Source organism: Syngnathus leptorhynchus, chromosome 4, assembly GCF_054491065.1.
Source record: "Syngnathus leptorhynchus isolate UIUO chromosome 4, UIUO_Slep, whole genome shotgun sequence".
Lineage (NCBI taxonomy): Eukaryota > Metazoa > Chordata > Actinopteri > Syngnathiformes > Syngnathidae > Syngnathus > Syngnathus leptorhynchus.
In genome coordinates, this window is record NC_141198.1 from 10417462 (window position 1) to 10440879 (window position 23418).

Sequence of the window (23418 nt, forward strand, 5' to 3'; positions counted from 1 at the left end):
GGAGTTTGCATGTTCTCCCCGTGTTAGCGTGGGTTTTCTCCGGGCATCCCATAATCATGCTTGGTAGGCTGATTGAGCACTCTAGATTGCCCCTAGGTGCGAGTGCGGATGGTTGTTCGTGTCTGTGTGCCCTGCGATTGGTTGGCAACCAGTTCAGGGTGTCCCCCGCCTGCTGCCCGATGACGGCTGGGATAGGGTCAAAGCGGTACAGAAAATGGATGGATGGATGTTTCCCAACCTTTATTATGCCAAACCACATATTTAATCTTTGAGAGAGAGAGAAATAAACAGGGCTTCACGACCAAACAAAAAATGTCACCAAAAGTGATGCATTAATTAACATTAATTTTACATTCTGTCATCAAGTGGGAAAACATTTAATTATTCTTCCCGTCACTTTATATTCCTTGAATAGATACACAAGCAAACACACATTGTGTATTGAATTGAATTATGTGTGTTCCGAATTTTGCAAATTGTGTACCAGGCAGTGCAGTATAATCATGTTAACTTTTAATGACTAATACAGCACTTTCTCATTTGCTTGTGCAGGCGTGCCTAATTTGATGGCCGTCACCATTCAAACACTAAATGGTTTTAAGAGTGGTAGTTCAATTATGCTCATTCAGCTTGTATATTTAGTGTCAGTCTGGTAGAATCATCAGTGCCCATGTAGACAGACAGACAGAGAGAAAGAAATGTGGGAGGGAACCAGCCGCCCGCCCATACATATGGGACATGTAGAGTTACAAATCAAGCAGCCACGAACCACAGAGCTGTGCTCCTGATCCAAATTAAACACACGGTGCTGAAACTCAGGACCACGACCCAAGATGCAAATATGCCGCATAGGCAACTTTACCTCAGGCGTCACGAAACTGTCATACATGCTGATGCGGTCCTGTTTATTCCCAATTTGTTGGTTACCAATAAAGTGATAAATGATTCGTGCTATTAAATGTTTAGACATTCAGAGGCGTTTAGAAAGGAGAAGAGCGGCCAATCAGTGTGCACACCTGCTTTCACACACAACAAACAGGAATTTGGTGAGGCACCTTGGCAGGTTATGTAGCCAGTAACGTGCAAGCAGTAGGACAAAGCAGTAAGTAGAACATTTTAGAGTTAATGTAAATCCCTCCAGTCACAAGCATCTGAAAATAATTTTCACCTCTGAGGAGTGATTTGTTTTCCCTCTTTTGCTTTCCTGCTGTGCAAACACTATCTATTGTCTGTAGGTGTGCAAGGATGAAAGATGTGACTTCATTTAGAAACTGGATTCACATTATTTTCCTTTGTTTTCAGATGGACATTTGAATATGCACAATGTTCAAATCCTTCCCCCCCCAAAAATTCCAATTGATGTCTGTGTAATGTCATCATGCAAACAAAGATATAAGAAAAAAAATATTGATCAAATTAAAATCAGTATGGAGCAAATGAGCATCTTTTCAACTGGATTCAATGTTTCAATCATTAATAGCCAAAATGGCAATTGAGTGCAACATAAATGAAAGGCTTGAATTAAGCAAGCTTCATTTGGTTTCAGGAAATCTGAAAACAATGAAAATTAAAACTGTACACCAATATAGGAGCAGTTGTCACTGGATTCTGTAGTCCACTGAAATGATTCCTCCTGATTCCTGCATCTGAGTGAGGAGCTGCCATCTAGTGAGCAAAGGATGAAATGTATCATGAATTAAACATGCCCAGATGCAGTTAAATCAGAAGCTCTAAAAGCTATCATCAAGCAATGACTGTGGGTCACTAACCACCAATGGCTGTCTTCAGTCAGTATTGAGGGATAAACAGACACCCTGAAGGACCCAGTGGGAGAGGTGCTCTGTGGTGTACAGATCAGCCTCAAAAACCAAACCCACACCCATCGCATTCCTCCGTAACGATGTAGTGTACACTGGTGTCCGCAAGGTTTTCTGTGGAACGCAGCACAATAAAAAAAAAATGCCCAAAAGCAACATCAATACTGATCCCATGTATTGTGGTCCACACCTGCAACCTGAGGCGGCGGGTCTCAATGGGGTTGACTCTGAGAATGGGTAGCTGAACCTCCAGAACTTTTGGTTTACTCTTCACCAAGCAGCCAACCTCCATGTCCCAGTCTGCTCCTTCCAGGTACAAACCAGACACAAAACAACCTGCAAGAAGGGGTCACAATCTTCTTGAATGTGAGAACTACTTCTATGCTACTGATTAGTATGAAGATTTGAACTGTGGGCATGTGAAGCCCTTTGAGATGCTTGGCCTATAAATTTGACTTGAATAATAGTACGTTTTGTGAATATTGTTATTGATCGTGGTGAATGTACTATATGATTTCTTATAATAATTAGGAAACAGAAAACTATGTTATGCAACGCAGTCTGTTTGTAAATCTCTGCTAGTGTTCACATTTGGAAATGATCATTTCTAAAATATTGTAGAAAATTACAATGACCTATGACTGGTAAGCTATTTTTAGAACAAACTTGCAGGCTATTCATGTGGTATCTGTTGGTGACCCCCTTCTAGAGTGAGTTACTACGTATTTTAGTTGTAAATATTTTCTTGGCAATTTTATTATTCTGGAAAAGCTCTAGAATTTATAAAACCAATGCAATATTATTTTTAGTAATATTACTATTTTTAGTAGTAGTAGAAGTCAAGTGGACGCAACCAAGGTAATGACGACAGAGGCCACATCTGTGATTAATTTTAGTATGTCTCATAAAATATCAAAAAATGGCCCATAATTTGTTTACCACTACTCTTCAAAGTGTTTCAGTCCATTACCCTGTGAAGGTCTGTCAATGACTTCATCCTCGTCACGGTAGCGAGTCACCTCAGTGAAAAGTGTGGAAAGATCCAGAGGCCAACCATTTGCTCTGCATGCAGCTTGAACTAAGGCAGTCAGGTAGGATTCTGGGATGTGGAGTCCTGATAACCACATGACCTTTGGCTCTGTTGAATCCACCTTTGGATTGAAAAAATACAAATACAAATAAATCTGTCGCACAAATGCACATGATGTCTTGCACGACTTTCCTCACCCATGACTTATACTGCTCAAATCGCCTCTTGAAATGAATCATCCAGTTGCCCAGCGACTTGAGTGTGTCAGGTGCCAACTTCTTCCAAATAGCAGGGATCTGACCGTTAAAAAGGGCCCGGGCGACTTCATCCAGCTCACTGCTCATGCCCACCTCACCGGCCAAAGCCTACACAGGCCGCACAATCGGAATCGAGGCAAGACTGGGAGAGACATGAAACGTCACGAGTGTCTCCCGATCTCTCACCCTCTGCAACTCAGCCAGAGAACGCTTCATGCGAACAATCAGCTTGTTGAAGCGCTCGAGTTCTTGAAGCAGCACCACCGATGTAGGAGAGATCTCAGTGCCAAATTTCTTGCGGATAACATCCAGGTCAAATACTGCAGGCAACTTGTTCTGGATGTCCTGGGCCACCTGAGTGATGTACTCGTCCCTGCTGATGCTTCCACCAGACTCGCCTGAAGCAGCGGAGAGCGGTTGTGAAGTGACAAAGCTCCACAGAGAACACAAGTGAGGGAAAGGGAGGACAAGTGCCACATGGTACCTGTCTGCGGTTGCAGGTCGATGAGATGCAACCACATGTCTTTCGCTGATTGTGTGTAGTAGCCGATCTCTGCGTTGGAATGAAGACCCATTACCTCGGGGGTGTTTGCCAGTGGTAGAGATTCAATCTCGTCTGTAACCAGCCAGTGACAATGAATGTTGACAGCTGAACTAGTAAAAGTAAGGAAATCAAGAACAATGCAAACAGTAGCTGACCAACATATACTGTCTTGGGTCCATGTGCCGGAACCTTGTAGTCGACATCAGTGTTTTTGAAGAAGTGAAAGCGGCAAAAGTCATAGAAAAGGAAGTCTCCAAAGTACTCATCCATGTAGACGTTCAGGATCCGGCGGTCAAAACTGTCAATGACTCGTCCACCGTACATCACCTGCAAAATGTGAACATAATTCATTTGCAGCACTTTTGTATGACGTGCTCTAATCTGGTCAACTAACCTCGCCTATGAGATACTTAATGCTTCCCCAGGGAATATTGCTCTCCTTTTGGTTGTGAGCTTTGGTCAGGTAGGTGTTCAAGATTTCCAAACACACCTGTCGAGAACAGTCGCAACACCGAGGTCACGCAAGCCGGTCCGGGTCGGTCCAGACAGTCCCTAGGACCACTTACCAAGAAGTCTGATTCGCTAAAGTCGTAGGGGACATTCCATCCAATTTTGCCGTACTTGCGCCTCTCTTGCACCACGGCATGGAAGAAAGACAGCACGTAGACCAGGCTGCGGAAGGCCGTGTGTGGGCAATCCGTCATTGTCTGATGGGTGATTTTAGAGTAGGTGGCTCTCATGTTGAGCTTGAGACCGTTCGGAGCCTCGGTCACAACCTGCGGGGCAAGACGTTGTTCAAGGAGGAAAGAAACACTTATGTTTCACACGGCCCCGTTGCTAAATGTAACGAGAGCTGGTCATTCCACCTTGAGAGACTTTTGAAGAATGCCAATGGGGAAATCATTAATGGGGTTGGTGGTCAACCAAAGGCGAAAGTTCGGGTGAGGCTTGGTGACCCTCTCGATGCACTTCTCCAAATCTTTCAGCCATTTAACCAGCAGGTGACAGTTCTGTAACATCAACCACTGACCACGAGCCGCCGCCAGTTCCAGAAGGTGTAGCGCGACCTTAAGAAGTGGGCGAAAAAGAACATCAAGTTTTACATTCTTTTCTTACACAGTATCAGGACCAGCTGAAGGTCAAATGTCTTGGAAAATATTGTCTGGGATTGGGGGAAAGAAAAGAGGTCCAACCATTAGATGCCATAATGTTTTGCACTTGTGAGATGGACATTCTATCGGTCACCCATTTCATATGCAGCATGATAATGCCCTTTTAGAGTGAAAAAAACAATCAATGGTACCTTCTCCTGGCCTTGGCCCATAGCAAGGAACTTGAACTTGTTCCCAAAGCCAGTCCTGTCAGCGAGTTTCATGAGGTCAGCTCCGGGGTCAGAGCCAGGGCTCAGGATGAAGACGATGGGGGAAAACGGAGTGCTCTGCTCATAAATAACGTCAAAACTGATCACCGGAGGTTGAACATATCTGGCAGGAAAGATATTAAACGTTATCTCTAGGCACGTTCGCCCGATTTATGCCATTGAATACACTTAAACTAAAAGAAAGACCTCTCGCCCATGGTGATGGTGACGTAGTCGGTGATGGCTCTGTAGACTCTGTCGACCCGGAAACAGCGTAGCAGGAGCAGCTTCTGAAAGTCTGTCAGCTTCTCGCCATATTTCATTGGCATGGGAGCCTGTTCTGGTGCATCCAGGTCATACCACTGCAAAGACACACCAGAGCAGTCGGACGGCCGATGAGGGAAAGAAAAGTTTGCCATTAAATGTCACGCACGGTAGAAGGAGCGCCACTTACCGATTGCCACTCGGATGAATTTCGACAAACATCGTCCGGCAAAGACGCAAACTGGCTAGGAAAAAGCTCCGAAAGTTTCACGATATCTTCCCAGGAAGAATCGGGAAGCCAGTTACAAGTCTTTTGGCGTGAGGTCTTTTCCAGCGACAGATTACCTTTGCACGAGACAAAGACGGTCTGCCGTGAGTACAAATGCTCACAACCTGCGAGGAAATTCGTCAAGTCGGTCACCTTTGATGAAGAACTCCAGTTCCTCCTGGGGCACCCGATCTTCCGCCTGCTCAATCTTGATGGTCATGTTGAACGAGAATAGAAGCTTGTGTTTCTCAAACAGACCTGTGAACAAACAGAAGCATCCCCGATTATACTGTGAGGCTGGAAAAGAAAGTCATACGTTTGGAAGATGGGCCTCACCTGTGCAGCCGTAATTATAAACGTTATAGGTCAGACTGTTCCTGATGTTTTTCAGTCTTTTTGGCAGCGCTGCATTCGGTGCCGACTTACGCAGGGAAAAGTCAAACACTTCCAGATACGAGGCCAGAGAATACTGGTACATGCTGTTTACAAGAGCCATTTCCGTCAAAGCAAAGAACAAAATGGCCCCGCGCTTGGCAGCCGGTCGGTAGCCGTTTCGGAGCACATCGATGTCCACCGATGTTGTCACAGCCAGCTTGAGTTTCTCAAATACCTGACCATCACACGGTCGGAAAGTCAAACACGACGGCTAACTATCCATGCGTCTTTCTCTGGGCAAACTGACCTCGCTGGATTTGGACTTGGTTTCCTCCAAGGTGTAGACCAGCTCCGTGTTGTCCAACATGTTTCCCGTGGACGTGGCCAGCTCCCTGAGCAGGGTGTCACCCAGGTTCTTCAGCAGCTTCTTGTTGTCGCTCGTCTCTTGGATCAGAAACTCACGCTGCTCTTCCAGCTCCTTCTTCTCGAAGCCCATGATCACACTGAGCAACTGGTCCTCCAGGCCCTTCAGGGTCACTGCAGGTCAATTCAAGTTTCAGCCTGGGCCAGAATGCGCACCAGAAGGGAGGCTGTCAAACCAAGCGCTCTTACCGGTATAATTGATAACCATGGCTTTTCCAAAGACAGACGGAGAAAATTTGGGATTTCCCAGCTTGGTGTTGAGGTAAAGTCTGAAGTTGGGATCATAGTCCACCTCTTTGTCACCCAGCATGACCACCTGCCTGCCCTCCGCTCCTTTCAGGTTCCTCTCAAGGACATTGTCAATCACAGGGTCAATGTACTCATCCACGTCTTGGAATAGGAACGGGAATCCATATTTGATGGCCATCTCCAGATGTTTCAGGAAGTCTGGATCGTTGAAGGACGAGATCTGTGAACAAAAGGAGGTCGCCGTTTGGGGGAATGCTCGGATTTTGTTCAAAGGACCTATTCTGAAAATGGTGACAATGCAGCGCAGGAAACAATAAGAGAATGTTTTCTACCTTGAGGTTATTGCTCGCCTCCTTCTTCTTAATCCAGTTGAGGGCTTGCTGTTGCGGGTCGATGCACATGGGGAATCGGCTGCCTCTCGTCGTGAGGATTCCATTCTGCACCGACAGTTCGTCCGGGGGCAAGCCCTCCGACCCCCACCTGTAAATTCCCGACATTGAGCCAAAACGAAGACAACGGCGGGTCGTTCTCGGCGTGCGCGTCGGTGCCTTCCGACCTGCTGATCTCCACCTCGTCCGTGAGTAAGTTGTCCACTTTAAAAGGTTCGCTCATGGGGATGCCTCTCTCCTTGACGTCATTAACCCAGGTTTCATACACCATCACATTCCTGAAGTCCCAGCTGAAGGCTCCCTCGTAGCTCAGGAAGCCAGCCGAGAGGAGGCAGTCTCCGAGGAGACGCACGCGCCGCTGCTTCAACCCCTCTAAATCTTGTGTCCACCTAAAAACGGAAAGCAGGAAAAAGAATAAATAACAATTTGGCATCTCTTTCGGAGCGCTGTTCAGCACTTCCGCGGCCATCTCACCTCACATTCTCAGAGCTCAAGCCCGAGATGAGTTTGTCGGCAGCTATCAGTCTTCTCTCCATGAGTTCGGCCTCCTCTTGCAGTTTCTGTTTCTCCGCAATGGCGGTTTGATATTTGTCGCCGAGAGCCTTCAACTCTCTCTGGATATCAGTGAGCTCACTTTGAATGGTCTCCAACTCTTTCTTACTCTGAAAGAAATTTCTTTCGAGACGGGCCACCTGCAAAATACGAGTCACGTTACTGTTCACTCTGTAAATACGAGTCGCTGACCTGGTTTTACGTTACTTTGTCTCTTTTCGGTTTGATCTCTCGGGCGACTTCGCAGTAACCGACGACAGCCTCCACAAATTTGTACATTCCTGAACCTGCTTTGCTGATGCCCTGCATTTCTTCGAGGCTGGTCCCGAGGGCCTTCAAGAAGCCTATGAAGCAAAGCGCACGAGAAAGTCATTGTAGCAGACTGCTCGGTGAGCAATGCAAATTCGACTCTGACCAATTTAATTTCTTATTGCCTCCTAATTGATCAGGAAGTTGACCTACCTCTGACAGTCTTGACCTGGTTGGGACCGATTGCATCGCAGTCCATCTCCATCAGTGAACGCAGAAAGCCGGGATCTGACATCATCGCCTTGGCGGCTTGCCAGCTAATTTCCTTTTTCTTACACAGCACCAGGATGCACTCACACACCACCTGGACCTGCTTGGGCGGCTTTGCAAAGGATCTAAACCAAGGAAGGAGCCAATGGCAGGATGGACACGCCAATCAACTTAATCCAATAAAATGAATGTACACTAGACCAATTTCGTTGGATAAGTCATCCTGCCAGGCTTTACCTGATCTCAGTGACGTCAGATTTATCGAGGTCTTGCAAGGCAATGCGAGCGGCTTCTAATGCCGGCAGAGCTTCAGCCAGCGATGTTTCTGCTTCTAACTTTTCGACAGCAATCACTTTGTTTTGCTCTTCAATCTCTGTGGCTTTCTCTTCGGCCAGTGTCTTTTTCTCCTCGGCTAAAAGGGAATGTTTACCAGCATTTACCAGCGGTACGGTAGCAGTACGTTATGTTTTTTTTTCCTAGCCAGGACAATATCAGTGAAGCTTTGCAGCTTTTCACTGACCCACAGTGGTGTTGGAGGCAATCTCTATCAGCATGGTCTCACAGGCTGTCGACTTTTCCGCGAGAACCACCTTCTGCTCTGCCAGTTTGATGTTCAGCTCATCCAGTTGCACGCTGGCTTCCTTCAGCTTATCCAAGCCTCCTTCGAGACGTTTGCACTGCGCTGGATCCAACACATCAATGATTGTCACATTCCCACTGCAAATTTAACCATTCCATTATTTCCTATCCTCATACCGAGAATATACTGATCCTTCTCCTGCAGCAGGCTAGCATATGTGCCTATGAAGTCCAAGTAGTTCTTCGGGGTGACATAGTTAGAACGTCGAAGTTTTTGCAGGAACAGAATGCTGTAGTCGCCAACAGATGAATGGACCATGCAAACATGCTCGATAACAGCTGGAGCGTGTTCCTTAGGAATCATTTCACTTTCGCCTGTACGAATGACACAAGCACAACAACGCCATTAAAATCATATTGAACTGACAACTGAACAATTTGTCAGCCACCATACCATCTACTGTTATGGACTTTGGAAAGATGCTCATAGTCTCATTAATAGTCATGTATAATATTCTATATCTATCTATTCTATATCTTAATTCTATTTTAGTCGATTTATTCTTTCTTATATATGTGTGCGATACTAACCGAGGAAAGACTCAGCCACAGCAAGTAGAGCTTGCGTAGGCCATGGAAAGAACCAATCTATCACAGTGTTGTTCATCAGACCTGTAAAAAAATAAGAACAGGTGAGGAATTCTTATAAAATAATATATATTCTCTTTTCTTGCCCTCATTTTACCTGGAAAGTTTCTGCAGCGTGTTCTCAGGGTATCTCCCACAGGGGACATGCCTAAAACGATGTGTAAGTTGCTGGCACTTTTATTGACAAAATACTGCCACACACTGTCTTTAGAAGGACCGGATCCATTCATGAGGGCTTCTTCGCGAAGCTGGTTGAGAACCGCTTCTTTCTCATCATCGGGAAACAATGCAGGAACAATACCTACCAGAAGAAAGCTTATATAATCAAATAACTAAATCATGAAATATAAAAGATTAAGAGTTACAGTATGTCCAACCTGACGTAAGCATGTTGTTAATGAGCTCCAAAAAACCTTCCTCAGCAACATGAGCATCAGTGAAGAGAAACACGGTCTTCTTATTTTCAATGCCGAGTTTAAGATACAATATTTTCAAGTCGTCACGAAACGTTGACTCGCAATAGCCTCTGCTGAGCGTGATTTCGAACACCTGGGGAATTCAAATTGATCACATCATTCAAATCCCCACGCATCATGACAATTTTACTTGAGACAAATCATATATTTTTACAACCTCGCATTCAGCAGCAAAGGCGGCAAGCTTGGTGATGGACTGCTTGCCCGATCCTCCCACACCCACTAGCAGAGCATGACCTCGATCGATACGGATGATGCGATGCACCCGAGTCAGATGATCCAGGGCGTCATCAAACAATACCAGATTCATCCTCGAGATTCTATCATTGTATTCCTCTAGAATCTCCTGCAGAATACAAAAATGGTTGTTCAAAGTCTTTTCAATTTGAAACAGTTTCCTAATGATGCCATCATCATACCTGAAATTGATTTTTCGAAGTTTCATAGTCGTTTATGTCCTCATATATTCTTGGTTCTGTCTCACTCAAGGCTGTCTTGTAGTCTCCAAACAGAATTGGGTCTCTCATTACATCCTCCATGACTGCCTTGAAATGCTCCTCAACTAAGTTCTTGATAAGGCCCTGAACCTGTTGGAAAAAGGGCAAATGATATAAATGTACTTTTTTAATTTAGATAAATTTGTTCATATATATGCTGTATTTTACATTCTTACAGTGGATAAAATGAGCGATTCTCTTTCAAATTTACCATGTTTTTGTCCTTTTCATCAATGAGCCTATCGTGGAAAATCCTCAGACACTCATTTCGCCAAACCCGTACAAACATACTGACTGTTGAAAATCTGTTGTGGTGGAATAAAAGGCAAAGCAAACACAAGTACACACATAACTAGACAATTTACAACACACAACAATGCAAGACCTATTAAAACTATTTATTTGCTTTTCATACCTTTCAGGCTCAGTAACCGTTAGTCCATTGTAGACCCTCGATAAATCTCGCAGATTAAAGATGTAGTGAAACTTTGCTGGAGTCGGTGGAAGGTCTTTGACGAGGCCGTTGTACAGTTCCAGGGTGCAGACGGTGATTTTATCAGAAACTTTCTGTACTGCATCGTCAAAGTTCTAAAATACCCAACCAAATTAATGAGACATGGCATGCATGAGGTGCATTAAGACCAGCTATAACTCACTTTGGTGTGGCCTTTAATAATGGAGGCATAGATCAGGTGAAGAGACTCCATAGCAGGGAAAGGGATGCTGAAGACGCTGAAGAGTGAAACGAAGCGAGTGTCCACCTCGTTCCTCCCACCTCCCGCTATCCCCATGGCTGCGACGAAGCCCAGGTCCTTGAGGGTTTTGTAGGTGAGCTCCTTCCCTCGGTCATAGATGCCTCCTCTGTCCAATAAGAGCTTCAGTAGTGCAATTGGCTGCTGTGTGCCATAGCTATCCACCTGAACAGGAAGAATGAAGATGGCAAAATACTTCAAACCGTCATCTTAAAGTAAAGCCTACAAAGTAGATACCTTTGGCATATTCATGTCATCTATATAGACCAACAATCTCTTGCCCATTGGAGGACCGTATATCTCTTTGGTTCTTTTTTCTACATTGGCCTCCAGGTTCCTCTGGAGGTCCATTGATGTTGTCCTGGATGAAAGGTTGATGGTCAAAGTAATCTGGTGGCAAACAAAAACATTCATAATACCAAGACAGCAGTGAGTGAAGTCAAATCTGGTGAAATATTTAACCCACATTTGAATCTCCACTTAGGTGTTTCAGAAAGTTACTAATGGTCGCAGTTTTGGAAGTTCCAGAGTCTCCAACCAAAAGTACAGACTTCTTTATTTTCACCATCTGTTCCAATATCCAGCTGGTTCTTGTGGTATCCACAGTTGGGACTGAGGCAAAGGTGGAATTTCAGAGAGTCAAAGAGAAACAAACTTTGTCAACAAGCCAATTTTTAAAAAAAGCAATAAATTTAGATTTTTAATTTCATTGCAAGGATTTCTAGAATATATTATCCATAAAATATTGTCTTTGGAGAACTGGTTCCAGTAACCAGTGCTAAACAGCTAGAGAAAACAAATGCAAACTGTGGATTGAGTGACTTCAAAAACTTGAATGAAATGAATGGGCAGAGTGAGAAGGAACATTATGAAAAAAATAGTAAAAGTCTATATAAAATTGTAATTGCCATACTTGCTTATCCTTTCCAATTAGCTCACAGGGAAACCTTACCCAAAATATCAGAAAACTTCATTTCAGGGTTGTGGACATATTTGGTGACCAGGGAAGTCCAGGGAACCCACTTTGTGCCATCAAAGTGGAAATCATATAGTGTTGGCTGCTGCCCTGTACGAGTGACATGTATTAGAACATACTGGAAACGACTCATATAATGACGATTGACAAGCACAATTATGCTTTCATTATATTTCAAATTGTATACACAGTTCGGAAGGGTAATACGTTAAGAAGCTCTTATTCTTAATGAAAGTTGATATAAATAAATATGAATCGTCCTTTTGAAATGTGCCTTACCTGGGATCTCACCAGGTCCAGCCATTTTTTTTTCATCACATACAGTACTTAAGCAAGCCGTCCTTTTGATTAAGTCATCAAATTTCTCTCTTCCGTCATCCACCAATGTTGCCCCAAGAGAGCAGTACAGAGCTTCCAAGTAGTAACACTCTAACACGTCAAAACTCAAGTTCTCGGTTTCAAGTAGGGCATCAAGTGTCATGCATAGCTGCGATACCTGAAAAGATCACCGACATAATATAAATCGCCGTCACCTGACTGGATCACAGATGATGCTACCTTTCTTGCAAAAATCAGCCAACCCAGGTTTCAAGAGAACAAGTCACACAAACCATATTTAGGTCAGTCTGCGGGACAACAGTCTTCAGTTTCGGTCCTTGTTTCCCATCCACGATACCTTCCACAATCATGTCAATTAAGACGTGCACGTACTTTTCAAAAAGCTTATCAAGATCTTCTTGTTGCTAAAACACACACACACTAAAGGTAAAGAAATGACTCAAGTGTGAATAGTACATTTCCAAAAAATGAGGGTGGTCTACTTTGACGGGTCTGTTTGTCAACCACTTCTGCCAATATGGGGTGTAGCGCAGATTTTTGGGGTCCACATAAACCATTCCACAGCGTGAGACGGTAGCAGGGGAAGCATACTGCAGATCTCCAACCTGGAATCAATGTACGTTATTCACATGTGGATCATACATGCGTGTTTGCAGTCAATTACATACAAACCTCAAACAGCATGGCACAGTGACCTTGTAAACGAATTCGTTCTCCGTTAGCCAGAGTGAGAAGCTTGTTGTCGTCCATTACCGAATTCATGTTCTCAACCCAAAGAGCATCCACATCCCCATCAAATAGAATATATCTGTGAGTAATTGTGTGATAAATTGCAATTGAATTTATATCAACACTTATAGGGGAGGAAAGTTAGTGTTGGCCTTACCTCCTCTCTTGTTTGTCGGTCGGCTTGTTGATCTCACGGAAGATGTTGGATAAGACCCCATCCGTCCAGTCCCGAGTGTCTGGATCCAGAATACCATAAAGTTCAATGACACTCACAGCTTTGGGGTTCAGCGGGTATAATTTGGTGTGAAATCCCAATCTGGTGATGAGATCGGATGACAACGTCACATACAATACATAGGCAGTACATGACAGCACTTTCAAATGAGTTTGTCGGAAATAACACTGACTTGGTTTGGGCTTGACATAATGTGCTGATTACAACTGATTTGCCTCCCCCCGTTGGGCCCACTATCATAGTTGTGTGTCGTGTCATCATTGTTTCGTACATTTGCACCACTTTATCCACCTGAAAGCACAGACACCATGAAGGGTTTCCCAAGACTCAAACTGGAATTAATTGTTGGACACAGTGGAAACCCGGGACTGAAATAATTAGACACTACGAACCTGAATAGGCAGCAAGACATATTTGTTGTCTTCCAGGTTTCCTTCTACAGCATCATTGAAGTTGGGATAGCGAACACGAGGGCATTCCAGCCCTGGAAACAGGTCTGCGATCAGCCCAAGGAACAGAGGCACATCCTCAAATATAAACTTTGGAAGATTCATATCCCTCAGGGCTCGCATCAATACCACATCCTGCAGAGCAAGGAAGGAACCTCTTCAAAAAGGTGTCACCGCAGAAAATGTAAAAAAACAATGGCTTCAAGGAAAACAGCATTAAAAACATTTCACCAAATTCTCTGGAGGTCGTTGCCGTGCAGGAATCAAATTTGTCATAATACGATGATGATTGTACCTCAGTGATGTCTGGAGAGCCTCTCTTCAGTTCTCCTGCCATGACAAGGACAGATTTCAAAGCTCGCAGGCCAAAGTCATAATGAGACTGCTTGGACAGCTGCTCACGAGCCAACTTGTACAGCACTGTCATCTTCTTTGCAAGGACCTGAATGAAACCACAGTGGAGAGATGTTTTCAGGAGCAAATGTGTTTGTCAGCGTTTTGGAGTGTTGTCTGAATGGAAATATCAATTGTGGCTCAAATGCTCGCCTTGGCCATCAGGAATCCCTCAGAAAACAGCATGATCTCACAAATCTGTTGCAAGTCGGGCACGATCACCACCACAGGCCTGAAGAGCGCTTTGACTGATTCGGGCAGCTCTGTGCGCCCCGCATAGCCTGGGTTCATGGTGATGAAGATCCCGATTCGGCTATCCAGGGTAATCTCGTGACCTTCAAACTGATTTCCAAAAGGATACGGTGGTGGTTAGCTACGGTTCAACGACGCAACAATTCATAGCATTTCAAAGACTTACATTGAATATTTTAAGGTACAAAATGAGAGCATTGCGGATGGTTTGGATTTGGGAAGAGATAACCGAAAGGACTGAGGCATCGATACGGTTGAATTCATCAAAGCAGCCCCAAGCTCCACATTGGGCCAGGCCAGAGAGGATCTTCCCCACAGCCTGCACAAGGAAGGTAATGGTTCAGGAAAACACACACAAATATTAAAGTGATCTGTGAAGGCAATGCAGTCGCAGCTTCTGATTGGCTACCATGTAGTCCATGCCTTCACCACAGTTGGTAACCACACAGAGCAGGCCCAAACATTTGGCAAGATCTTTGGTGGACTCTGTCTTCCCGGTGCCAGCTGGTCCGGCAGGAGCTCCACCCAGGAACATGGAGAGAGCCTTCACACAAATGTCAACAAGTCAACAACTGTGTGTTTTCATGTGTGTTAGGTCTTCCCAAACCTGTGTGATGGTGAGGTAGATCCGGTCTGTCAGAGGAGTTATAACCAACCGACCATTCAACCCCATGTATTCGTAGCCGTAGCTGAAAGTCGCACTGCACTGACGCACGAGAAGATTGTCCTCTTCCTGGACCCAATAGAATCTCAATTGACTTTCCCACTCAAACTCCTTAGCATCTGTAATACTGCAGAGAGGACCGCGACACTCAAGTTGGTCTTTGCACGCAAGGGAACGATCGGTGTTAGCAGGAGCCGCACCTGTTCAAGACAAAGTTGTCTACAATGTCTCTTGCGTGGACATCGATAATAAGGACGGTGTTGATCTTCTTTCTGTCATTTTTCTTCAAAGGCTGTGTCGAACGTGTCACCAGCTCGTCAATCTGCTGGTGCATTTTTGTCGCATAGTTCTTTAGAGCGTATTTGTCTCCCTTTTTCAAGTTGTTAAAAACATCCTCCACCTCCCACGTCCACCACACTTGATTTGTAGCCAGCACCACCATGCCCTGGAACAGCAACATCCAGTCCACCCTGAGGGACAAGCAGACTCGTGGTGGGTGGGAAAGGTTTTACTGGCAGTCGGGGTTATAAACACGCTTGCACACACACCTGCCTCTGTCCTCACAGTAGCGGAAGATCGCTTCCTTCGTGATGAGTCGATTCGTTCTCCTCATCTCGTGTAGGACTCCTGTCATCCACTCCTCCACCCTTCCTTTGACTGGGACGGCCTTTTGAAAGTCCATCACCTCACCCTCGGCGGACACCATAGCTCCCGCTGATATTTCCCCGCTGCTTTCCGAGTCAAACCGGAGAGATGCGATGTTATCGTACATCTTGCGGAAGAAGGGAGAGGAAAGGTGGGAACATTTTTCATTCTGTACCGGTTACTTTGAAGGACGGTGCCTGTCCACTGTTACCTTGATCATATGTTCCTGCACACATTCATGGTTACTACTCCCCAAAATGCTAAGTAGTTCATCATCAGAGATGAAGAAGAAGCGTGGGAATGCATCCCGTTTAGAATCTAGGTAGTCGTTGAGACTCTTCTGACACCTCTCCAGGTTCTCACTGAGGGTCTGTAGATCCATTAGCCGGTTCGGAATCACACAGCAACGCTTAATGTTTGGGTTGGTCTGTGCATCATCCATTATCTAGACACAAAAGATGAATTGTATATTATTTACACTTCAGTCATTTTGTCGATATTTGGGCAACACAATACTCACTTCTTTAAACTTTTTGTTAATGATGTCAAATTTTTTGGCTTCCTCTGGTAACTGTGAAGAAATATCTCCACCAATGAATATGCTCTCCAAGTACATCCATTTCCGTTGTACTTGCAACCAAACCTATGCCAAATATTTGTGATTAACCTTTGAAATTCATCTAAAAAAAAAAAAAAAAAATTGACGATTGAGTGTCTGACCTCTATGGTCTCACTGATAAGGGACAGGTCCTTCTCCCATTGTTGTATGGTGCTTAAGAAAGGTCCAACAAATCGACTCCCGGCCATGCTCTGCAAATTCATGGCATCGTTGTCCACGATCAACATAATCTCTTCCACTGGACCCAACACAGCACACTGCTGGGTACCTTTACTGTAGGACTGTATAGTGAATAGCATGGCTCCCCAAGTTTCTACCACCTCCCTCACACCCTGCAACACAAATAATATTCATCATCCATTTGAAGTCTTACTACAATTTCCGCCCTCTATAGCGAGAAGGGCTTACCTTTTCAATACCAAGCTCTTTGGAAGCTGAACCAACAATTTCACCTATAACAGCGGCATATTTATGAAGCTCCATTGCAAACATGTTGTCTAGAGTGAAGGTGGAAGGGTTCATCTCAAAGCTTGTGCCGGTTCGGTCCATCAGTTCTTTCCAGTGTCTATAGGAGGAAATATTTCAATTTTCAAAATTCAATGTTTTTAAATTCCCTCTGCATTTGATGCCATGTCATGTTCCGTTTTGATTTTGGTTCTTTTTTTTCTCAGTATCCCATTTCTTAACTGTTTATTAGTTAAGGGGTCAAAAGGGGGCACTTGCACACTCACCTTTCTCTGAGGGCTTCATTCTTAAGATCCAACAGAAGAGGAAGCGAATCTCTGAATTCCTTCATCCTGCCCTCGAGGATGTAGGCCACAGGTAGTGACCGCACATCCTTGGGTAACTTTCTCATATCTTTGAGAAATCCTTCAGCACCCTCCTGAAGCAGCTGGATATTTAAATCCGCCCATAATGTCTGAGACCATTTGTTCTTTGCCGCCTGTGAAAGAAAATCAGGGTCAACAGAGAATTTTGAGTGCTATCAAAGTTTTTTTTTTAAGAAAGCCATTCAAATGGACCTTTTGCTCCTGGAAGATGTCATAAATCAGCCTGAAGCCATTCATGTCTTTTTGTATGCTGACAATCTCTGGGTACACAGTGATGGGAAGGTCCAAGAGCTTCTCAGCATTAGCTAGCTCCTGTCTTCGCTCCACAGCCTTGGCAAGCTCAGTTTCATAGTATTCCATTTTTGATAGGCCTGTATGGACAAAAAGTGACCAATGCAAAGAATCCACAAAATACTGTATAACCTGGCTAGTTCCAGACATATTTTTAAATACCTTGATCTAAATCCTCGCCAACAGCACCAGGACCATCCGTGTTAAAGCTTGCAAAAAAGATGGACAAATTCTCTTGAAACTCTTCAGTCATCCCCTTGGTAGTCTGTGTGTGGAGCAGAGTGACACAACAGATGGACATTTTAGTAGTGGTTGAGATGAAAAACATGTGATTGCCGTGGGTTCTTACCGCTTTAAATGACACCTTGACATTTGTTAAACTCCGATCTACTCGTTTGGATTCTGTAAACAGGTCACTCCATATCTGGTTAATGTTTTTCAAGAGCTCCTTTTCCTCTTCTGCAACCTACACATAGAAATCAAACTCAGGATATGCAACATTTAAAAATTACAGATGAAATGTAAGATGTTCAATACCCTGAGCGACATTACCTCCACTTTGTACATAGCTAGTGTTCTGTATCTTTCCTCGATATCTGTGATGCTCAGTTTCACATTTAAAGACATGTCTTTAATGTCTGAGATCGTCCCAAGGACATTCTTCAAGCTCTCAAAAGTATCAGGACTCTCTTTAAGCTTCTCTGAGAGTTGCTGGTGAACACAAAATGCAAGATATGAACTTTGTAGTAGGTAACAAAGTAAGCCAAATGAGTCATAGTCGATTAAGATTACACGCATTACCATGAGTTCTTCTTTCAAGTTGAAAAGTTCTTCTTTAGCTGATTTGTTGAGCAAACTCCCCAGTGAACTGATCCAGGACTCTGCAGTCTCTTGAACAGTGCGAGCAAGTGGCTCCAGGTTTAGTTGAATGATGTGTATATTCTTAAAAAGAGCCTCCTGTACCACCTTTTGATTTATTTGAGCGTAGAACTGCAGCCTCTGATCATACATAGCACATGTTGGGTTTTTATCAGCAAATTTTTCACAGACTGTGGCGTTGTCCTTTTCCCACAGGGGTTGGTACTGTTTCCAGTGAATAAGATACTGATCTACAGAAAGCATTAATTGCTGAATATTCTGGGATACAGCTAAGGCGCTTTCGTTGATTTGAGGGTGATAACACACTTCCTCAAAGAAGCTAAAAGTCACAAAGTCATCACCCTCTATGTGTTGTGGTGGGCACTCAATGCATGTTCCATTCATCCAACGCACAAATTCCTGGAACACAAACATGGGGGTGGATCACATTACGCAGCCACTATGAATTTATTTCTTTTTAAATCTTAAGCATGCTCACAGAAGAGGAAATAATATTCCTACTTTGGTGCTCTCGACACACTCTTTGATACACTGTACAAGTGTGCGGGAGATCTCATTTGTCTTGGGCTGCAACAAAATCTTGGGGGGAGAAAGGATGGCATCAACACGGAACAGAGGGATGTTCCCCATCAGCACAGTATTGAAAGCCTTGATGTTCCTAAACGTGACAATCAACAGAACGTTTGTTGAAAGAAGCAGGCACTTGGCATATGTACTTTTGTTCCAAGATAATGATTGAAACTAAAACGTAACATGCTCAATAAGTGCTGTTTGTTTCAATTGACTGGAAATTACCTCAGCACCATGGTAATGAGAGCCTCGTGCACCTTGCGTTCCCAGTGAGCATAATAATTTGCCATGCTGCTGCACTTGCCGGTGTTTGTTTCCAAGATCAAGTGTTCCACTTTCGAGATGACAGGTCCAATGTCAGCGTATTTGCTTCTCATCAAATTTATTGTCTTGATCCGTTCTCGATCCATACATTCATAAAACTCTCTGACACCTGAAAAACAGAAAGTGTATGAAATTCACATGATGGATGACATTTGACTCTAACATGTTTTGATTTAACATACTTGGTAAAAGCTCGGTCTTGTCTGGTGCTGGACATTTGAGGATCTCTGCCATCGTAATGGATTTCAGCTTGGTTTCGATATCGAGCTCATTGTTCAGTATTTGATTGACAACTGACTCAAACCTTGAGAACTCCGGGTTCCCATTGTTGATGAAATCTGCAATTGCTAAACGTAACGAGAAAAAAGTAGTCTCATCCCATCTAGAATCCAAATAGATGAAATTATAACAACATTTGGGCACCATACCTAAGGAATTCCAGTTTAGCCTTTTGCATCCCGGAAATAACACCGTTTCGACCTTTCTTATGTTATGAGACAACATGGTGATTTTTGAATCACTCAGACTATCAAGTGTAGAGTTGTAGCGGTTGACGAGCTTGTGCAGTTCTTCAGTGTACCTAAATCCAATGTGAAATGTGGAGGTTAAAGTGATTCGTGTTTTTGGGGGGGATGTCATTGCAGACTATGACAACCTTATAAAGTTGGACTCCTGCAGAGTCACGTTTCGAGCGACCTCGGGCATGGAGAAGGACATTGTAATTAAGTTTTTTGTCTCTGCGATTATCGTCATGATCTCTGGTGGAAAGTTAACACGGTATCGCCGATCCCTCTGGCCCTTGATGTCAGGTTTGGCTGGGACGGCCTTCAAATTGGAAACACAAAACAAACCAAAAAGATGAACATTCAGTAGAATGCCGTTTTGTCCGAAAATACAATCGTGTCAATTAGCCAAAGCATACCAGCTCGCGTTGGGATTCCTTCGAAATGATGACCAGAACAGGTTTTCTCAATAATAATGGCAAGTTGCGTTCAGTTTCAGCCATCCATGTCTTATACTTCTTAACTCCATATTCACTTACTTTTTTCGCCATTTCCAAGTATTTGTTCTTTGCCTTGTAAAGTTCACAAAAGAGAAAGCAATGCTTAAAATGTCACGCAGATCCATCTATTTTCTTGAAAGGGAAATTAACCATATTTTTTTACGATGTTGTATGTGCCCCCACCAGACAGCATTCTGATTAATATTGTGTTTGTGGAATATGAGTTAAGCAGCCTGGCAACTGTCATATCATTATCAGTCGACAGCAAGTAGCAAAATGGCCATCTTCTGAGACAGATAAAATCAGGTTCACTATGCTTGTTTAATTTACATTTCATCCACAAACTAAACATTGATCAGAACACTGCGTATCGACTAGTTGGGCTTCACAGAACATATTAATACAAAGAACATTTTGGGGTTGACTTCCCCTTTAAAGCAAAATTTTACAGTATAGACATTCACCTACCAATAAGCCCATTTCGCATTCCAATAAATCTGGCATTGTCAGGAGAGGAAGCATGCCACCTTTTATGCGCTGAAAGAGGGAATGTGTCCACCTGACGCTCCCTGCCGTGGGAGGCTCATTCTTATTAATTTGTGGCTTATCCCTCTTTTCCTCAAATATTTCATTTATACTGTCCACCTGACAAAGACAAGTAGCATTCACTGACTGTGGTAAAAAATAAACAGCTTCACTTTTCAAATAAAGCTTCTGAGTGATCTCAGACAAACCTCTTTGCAGTACTGAGACAAAACATCATTTGTCTTTTTCATCAAATGGTTATTGATGGCTGGTCTAGAGCGAATGTCTTTGTATTTCACAAGCATTTCGAAGGCAGCAGTTGAGGAGCGCAGTGTCTTGAAGGACTGGTCAATGAAGGCAATGACTTGCCTCTCAATAGTCTGATCAAATAGAAAAAATAAGGTCAAGAAAATCCACAAATACATTGAATCCTTAAATCGTTTGCAGAATCAAGTGCATCCTGAACTTACGTAAACTGAACTGCTGAAGTTTTGCATGATGATTTTCCAGCTGCTAATCTTACAACTATTGAAAGGATCAAAAGTGGCTTCCTCAAAAGGAATGATGAGGTTGTCGACTTGGCCCTGCAGTTCATCAAAACGTTTTGGGTCCCAAGTCACACTTTTTAACTCTGGGCAGAAGATGTTGTAGAACTCTTCCAAATTCTGCAGAAAACAAAACAAATAGCGACATCAACATCAAAGCTACTTTGTGGCTTAAGTCCTCATGCAGCAGGTGAGAATGTGTGTATGTGTAAAAAAACTGACGTGCAAAACATTGGACAAGTCCTGGCAGATGGCAGCCATGTAATCGGTTTTCTCAAAGAGCTTTCTTCTGTCAAACTCCCAACGTTTACCAGTGCCTCCTTGTTGAATTTCAGCGCGCACATCATAGTAAGAAGACTTCCACAATTCCAGAACCTCCTTGGCATCATCTACCTTGGATTTGGCGACACTTCTATCATCTCTATTAAAAACACAAAATCAGAGCAACAGGGAACTGGCAACACTTCCATTCAAGTGTATTTGAGAATCCACATACTTAAAGAGTAGATGGATATCAATGGCTTGAGCCACTCGCTCAGACAGTTGCCAAACAATGCGCTCCATCAACGGGACCATGCGATCATTCCTGTTATAGTGGCAGGAGATTAACCACACAACTTGTAGGCTGTTCATGAGAGGTGGGATGGTTTCTAGAAGCACACTAAAATTTCCTCCTATAGCCAGATTCTAAAAAAGAAAACCTTTGTTTAAGATGGTGAAACAATTGTACAGTAATCAATAAAGGTTCAGCCATCTATTTGATCAAAAAATGATGATTTGATGGGTCGAGCACATTGCTCACCTTGAAATGCCTTTCCAGTGTTTTGAGGAAGCCCACATTTTCATCTGCTTCCAAAGTGTATTTTACGAGTTGAGCCACTGTAGCCTCCATAGTTGGAACCACATCAGATTGTGCTTTGGTCAATACCAGCAGAATCTTTTTTACCATTGGGTGATTCAGCTTTGCTGTCAGAGCACTCAAAATGGAGGAACGTTCCTGCCAGAAAAGGATTTCCGCCATCGGACGAGGACTCTCTGGCTTCCTGCGGTCTAGCTCCTCAAGGATATCAGAAAGATGAGTATGCCATCTTGTCACACAATGCTCCAGCTCCTCTACCAGCTCTGAATTCTTCATGAGTAGATGAACATCTTGCTCCAGATCTAGCTCAGGGATGTGCAGTGCAATATCATCTGCAATATTTTGTTTGTTTATTAAATCATTTTGCATTCAACAATATTTAGCCATATTAATATTTGTATCCTGTATCTACCAGAGGATACATTAGTGAAGCCTCTGATAAAAATGTACAAGCCATGTACGAGTGACTTTTACTTGTGATTAACTAACCTTGGGCTTTAAGCTGTTGAATAGTTGTGTTGACCACTCCCAAGAACTTTTGTGTGCTGTTAAGTAACTCATTACGAATAGGTGCTTGATCACTTGGCTTGGTTGTCCCATTACCACTGTTGGTCTTATCATCAGGAGAAATTTCTTCTGCCTCTTCTTTAGTTTTCTTCATCTGGTGGGCAGTCATCATCGGAATATAGACCTAAAAAGAGATACATTGGCTAACATAAATTGATTATTTTCTTGGTAGGGTTATTATCTTCTCCAAGGTTTATGGTGCTTCCTGTCATTTTATTGGTGGTTCTTGTGAATATTCACTTACATGGATAAGTTTTCTCTGCAGTAACTTGAGCATGTATTCGTTACTCCTGATAATTTCCTCGGGAGTAGGTGACAGCTCTTCCTCCTCTTGGTCCTCATCTGCTTCGCCTGACAACTCATCAAGAATGTCACCTACTTCATCTGAGAGGATTTGGGAGTCCGACTCGCCTGGATCCTCCTTAGGATCCGAACTCGTGTCTTCTTGATGGTCCTCTTCCATTTTAACCACTTTCCCCGGTGTGCTGCATTAAACCTCTGCAATTCCGCTATTAATTTAAAATGATTTCATCTTGGATTCGAGATTGCACGGCACAGCACTTTACTGGAAACATTGTCATTTAAAAATTAATTTAAGGAAAAATAGACTTGAAATTTAGTCCACGGGGAAATCTGGGGCTAGATGTCAACACACACGAATTCAAAAATATGTATGATGCCATTGCGTATCACGCTGACGTAACATGACGCTAAAGTGCGTAGAA

At 43.5% G+C, this 23418-nt stretch overlaps 1 protein-coding gene across 2 annotated transcripts; it reads right to left on the minus strand.

The window, feature by feature from the left end:
- Positions 1–274: 274 nt before the first annotated feature.
- On the minus strand, positions 275–23307 carry LOC147058007 (dynein axonemal heavy chain 10-like). 2 transcript variants are annotated; one of them, XM_085910574.1, is made up of 75 exons: positions 22938–23307; positions 22616–22817; positions 22070–22458; positions 21764–21954; positions 21490–21688; positions 21193–21387; positions 20932–21102; positions 20666–20842; positions 20117–20269; positions 19850–20019; positions 19623–19774; positions 19377–19541; positions 19096–19303; positions 18802–18958; positions 18223–18699; positions 17974–18132; positions 17771–17887; positions 17584–17686; positions 17323–17501; positions 17032–17243; positions 16709–16865; positions 16402–16632; positions 16202–16324; positions 15893–16126; positions 15585–15808; positions 15237–15506; positions 14980–15163; positions 14782–14916; positions 14539–14691; positions 14274–14462; positions 14023–14169; positions 13671–13862; positions 13451–13569; positions 13201–13359; positions 12987–13122; positions 12797–12919; positions 12587–12718; positions 12255–12471; positions 11952–12065; positions 11466–11611; positions 11237–11389; positions 10904–11164; positions 10663–10835; positions 10459–10552; positions 10170–10337; positions 9908–10096; positions 9652–9823; positions 9372–9575; positions 9218–9298; positions 8804–9001; positions 8568–8729; positions 8285–8459; positions 7991–8172; positions 7736–7872; positions 7451–7668; positions 7144–7365; positions 6920–7067; positions 6528–6807; positions 6223–6452; positions 5877–6150; positions 5694–5798; positions 5463–5617; positions 5216–5370; positions 4952–5132; positions 4515–4715; positions 4215–4424; positions 4043–4138; positions 3804–3975; positions 3589–3720; positions 3291–3502; positions 3045–3212; positions 2788–2968; positions 2008–2153; positions 1770–1931; positions 275–1665 (listed from the first exon to the last, which is right to left on the minus strand). In XM_085910574.1, exons 1-74 carry the CDS (start codon positions 23154–23156, stop codon positions 1785–1787), a joined length of 13362 nt encoding a protein of 4453 aa, XP_085766700.1. In that variant the 5' UTR covers positions 23157–23307; the 3' UTR covers positions 275–1665; positions 1770–1784. The 2 variants fall into 2 exon arrangements, 1 of the variants encoding a protein (XP_085766700.1); XR_015065917.1 differs by lacking the exons at positions 275–1665; positions 1770–1931; positions 2008–2153; ... (5 more) ...; positions 4043–4138; positions 4215–4424 and having other exon boundaries at positions 4568–4715; positions 4952–5086.
- Between the last annotated feature and the right edge of the window lie 111 nt (positions 23308–23418).

What these genes read in the sequence shown, in the direction of transcription:
- LOC147058007 (XM_085910574.1), bottom strand. Translation starts at nt 23,156, where the DNA reads ATGGAAGAGGACCATCAAGAAGACACGAGTTCGGATCCTAAGGAGGAT. An exon ending in ACCGACAAACAAGAGAGGAG is followed by an intron (nt 13,123 to 13,200) that starts GTAAGGCCAACA and finishes AATTACTCACAG; the next exon opens with ATATATTCTATTTGATGGGG. An exon ending in TAACAACATGCTTACGTCAG is followed by an intron (nt 9,576 to 9,651) that starts GTTGGACATACT and finishes TTCTTCTGGTAG; the next exon opens with GTATTGTTCCTGCATTGTTT.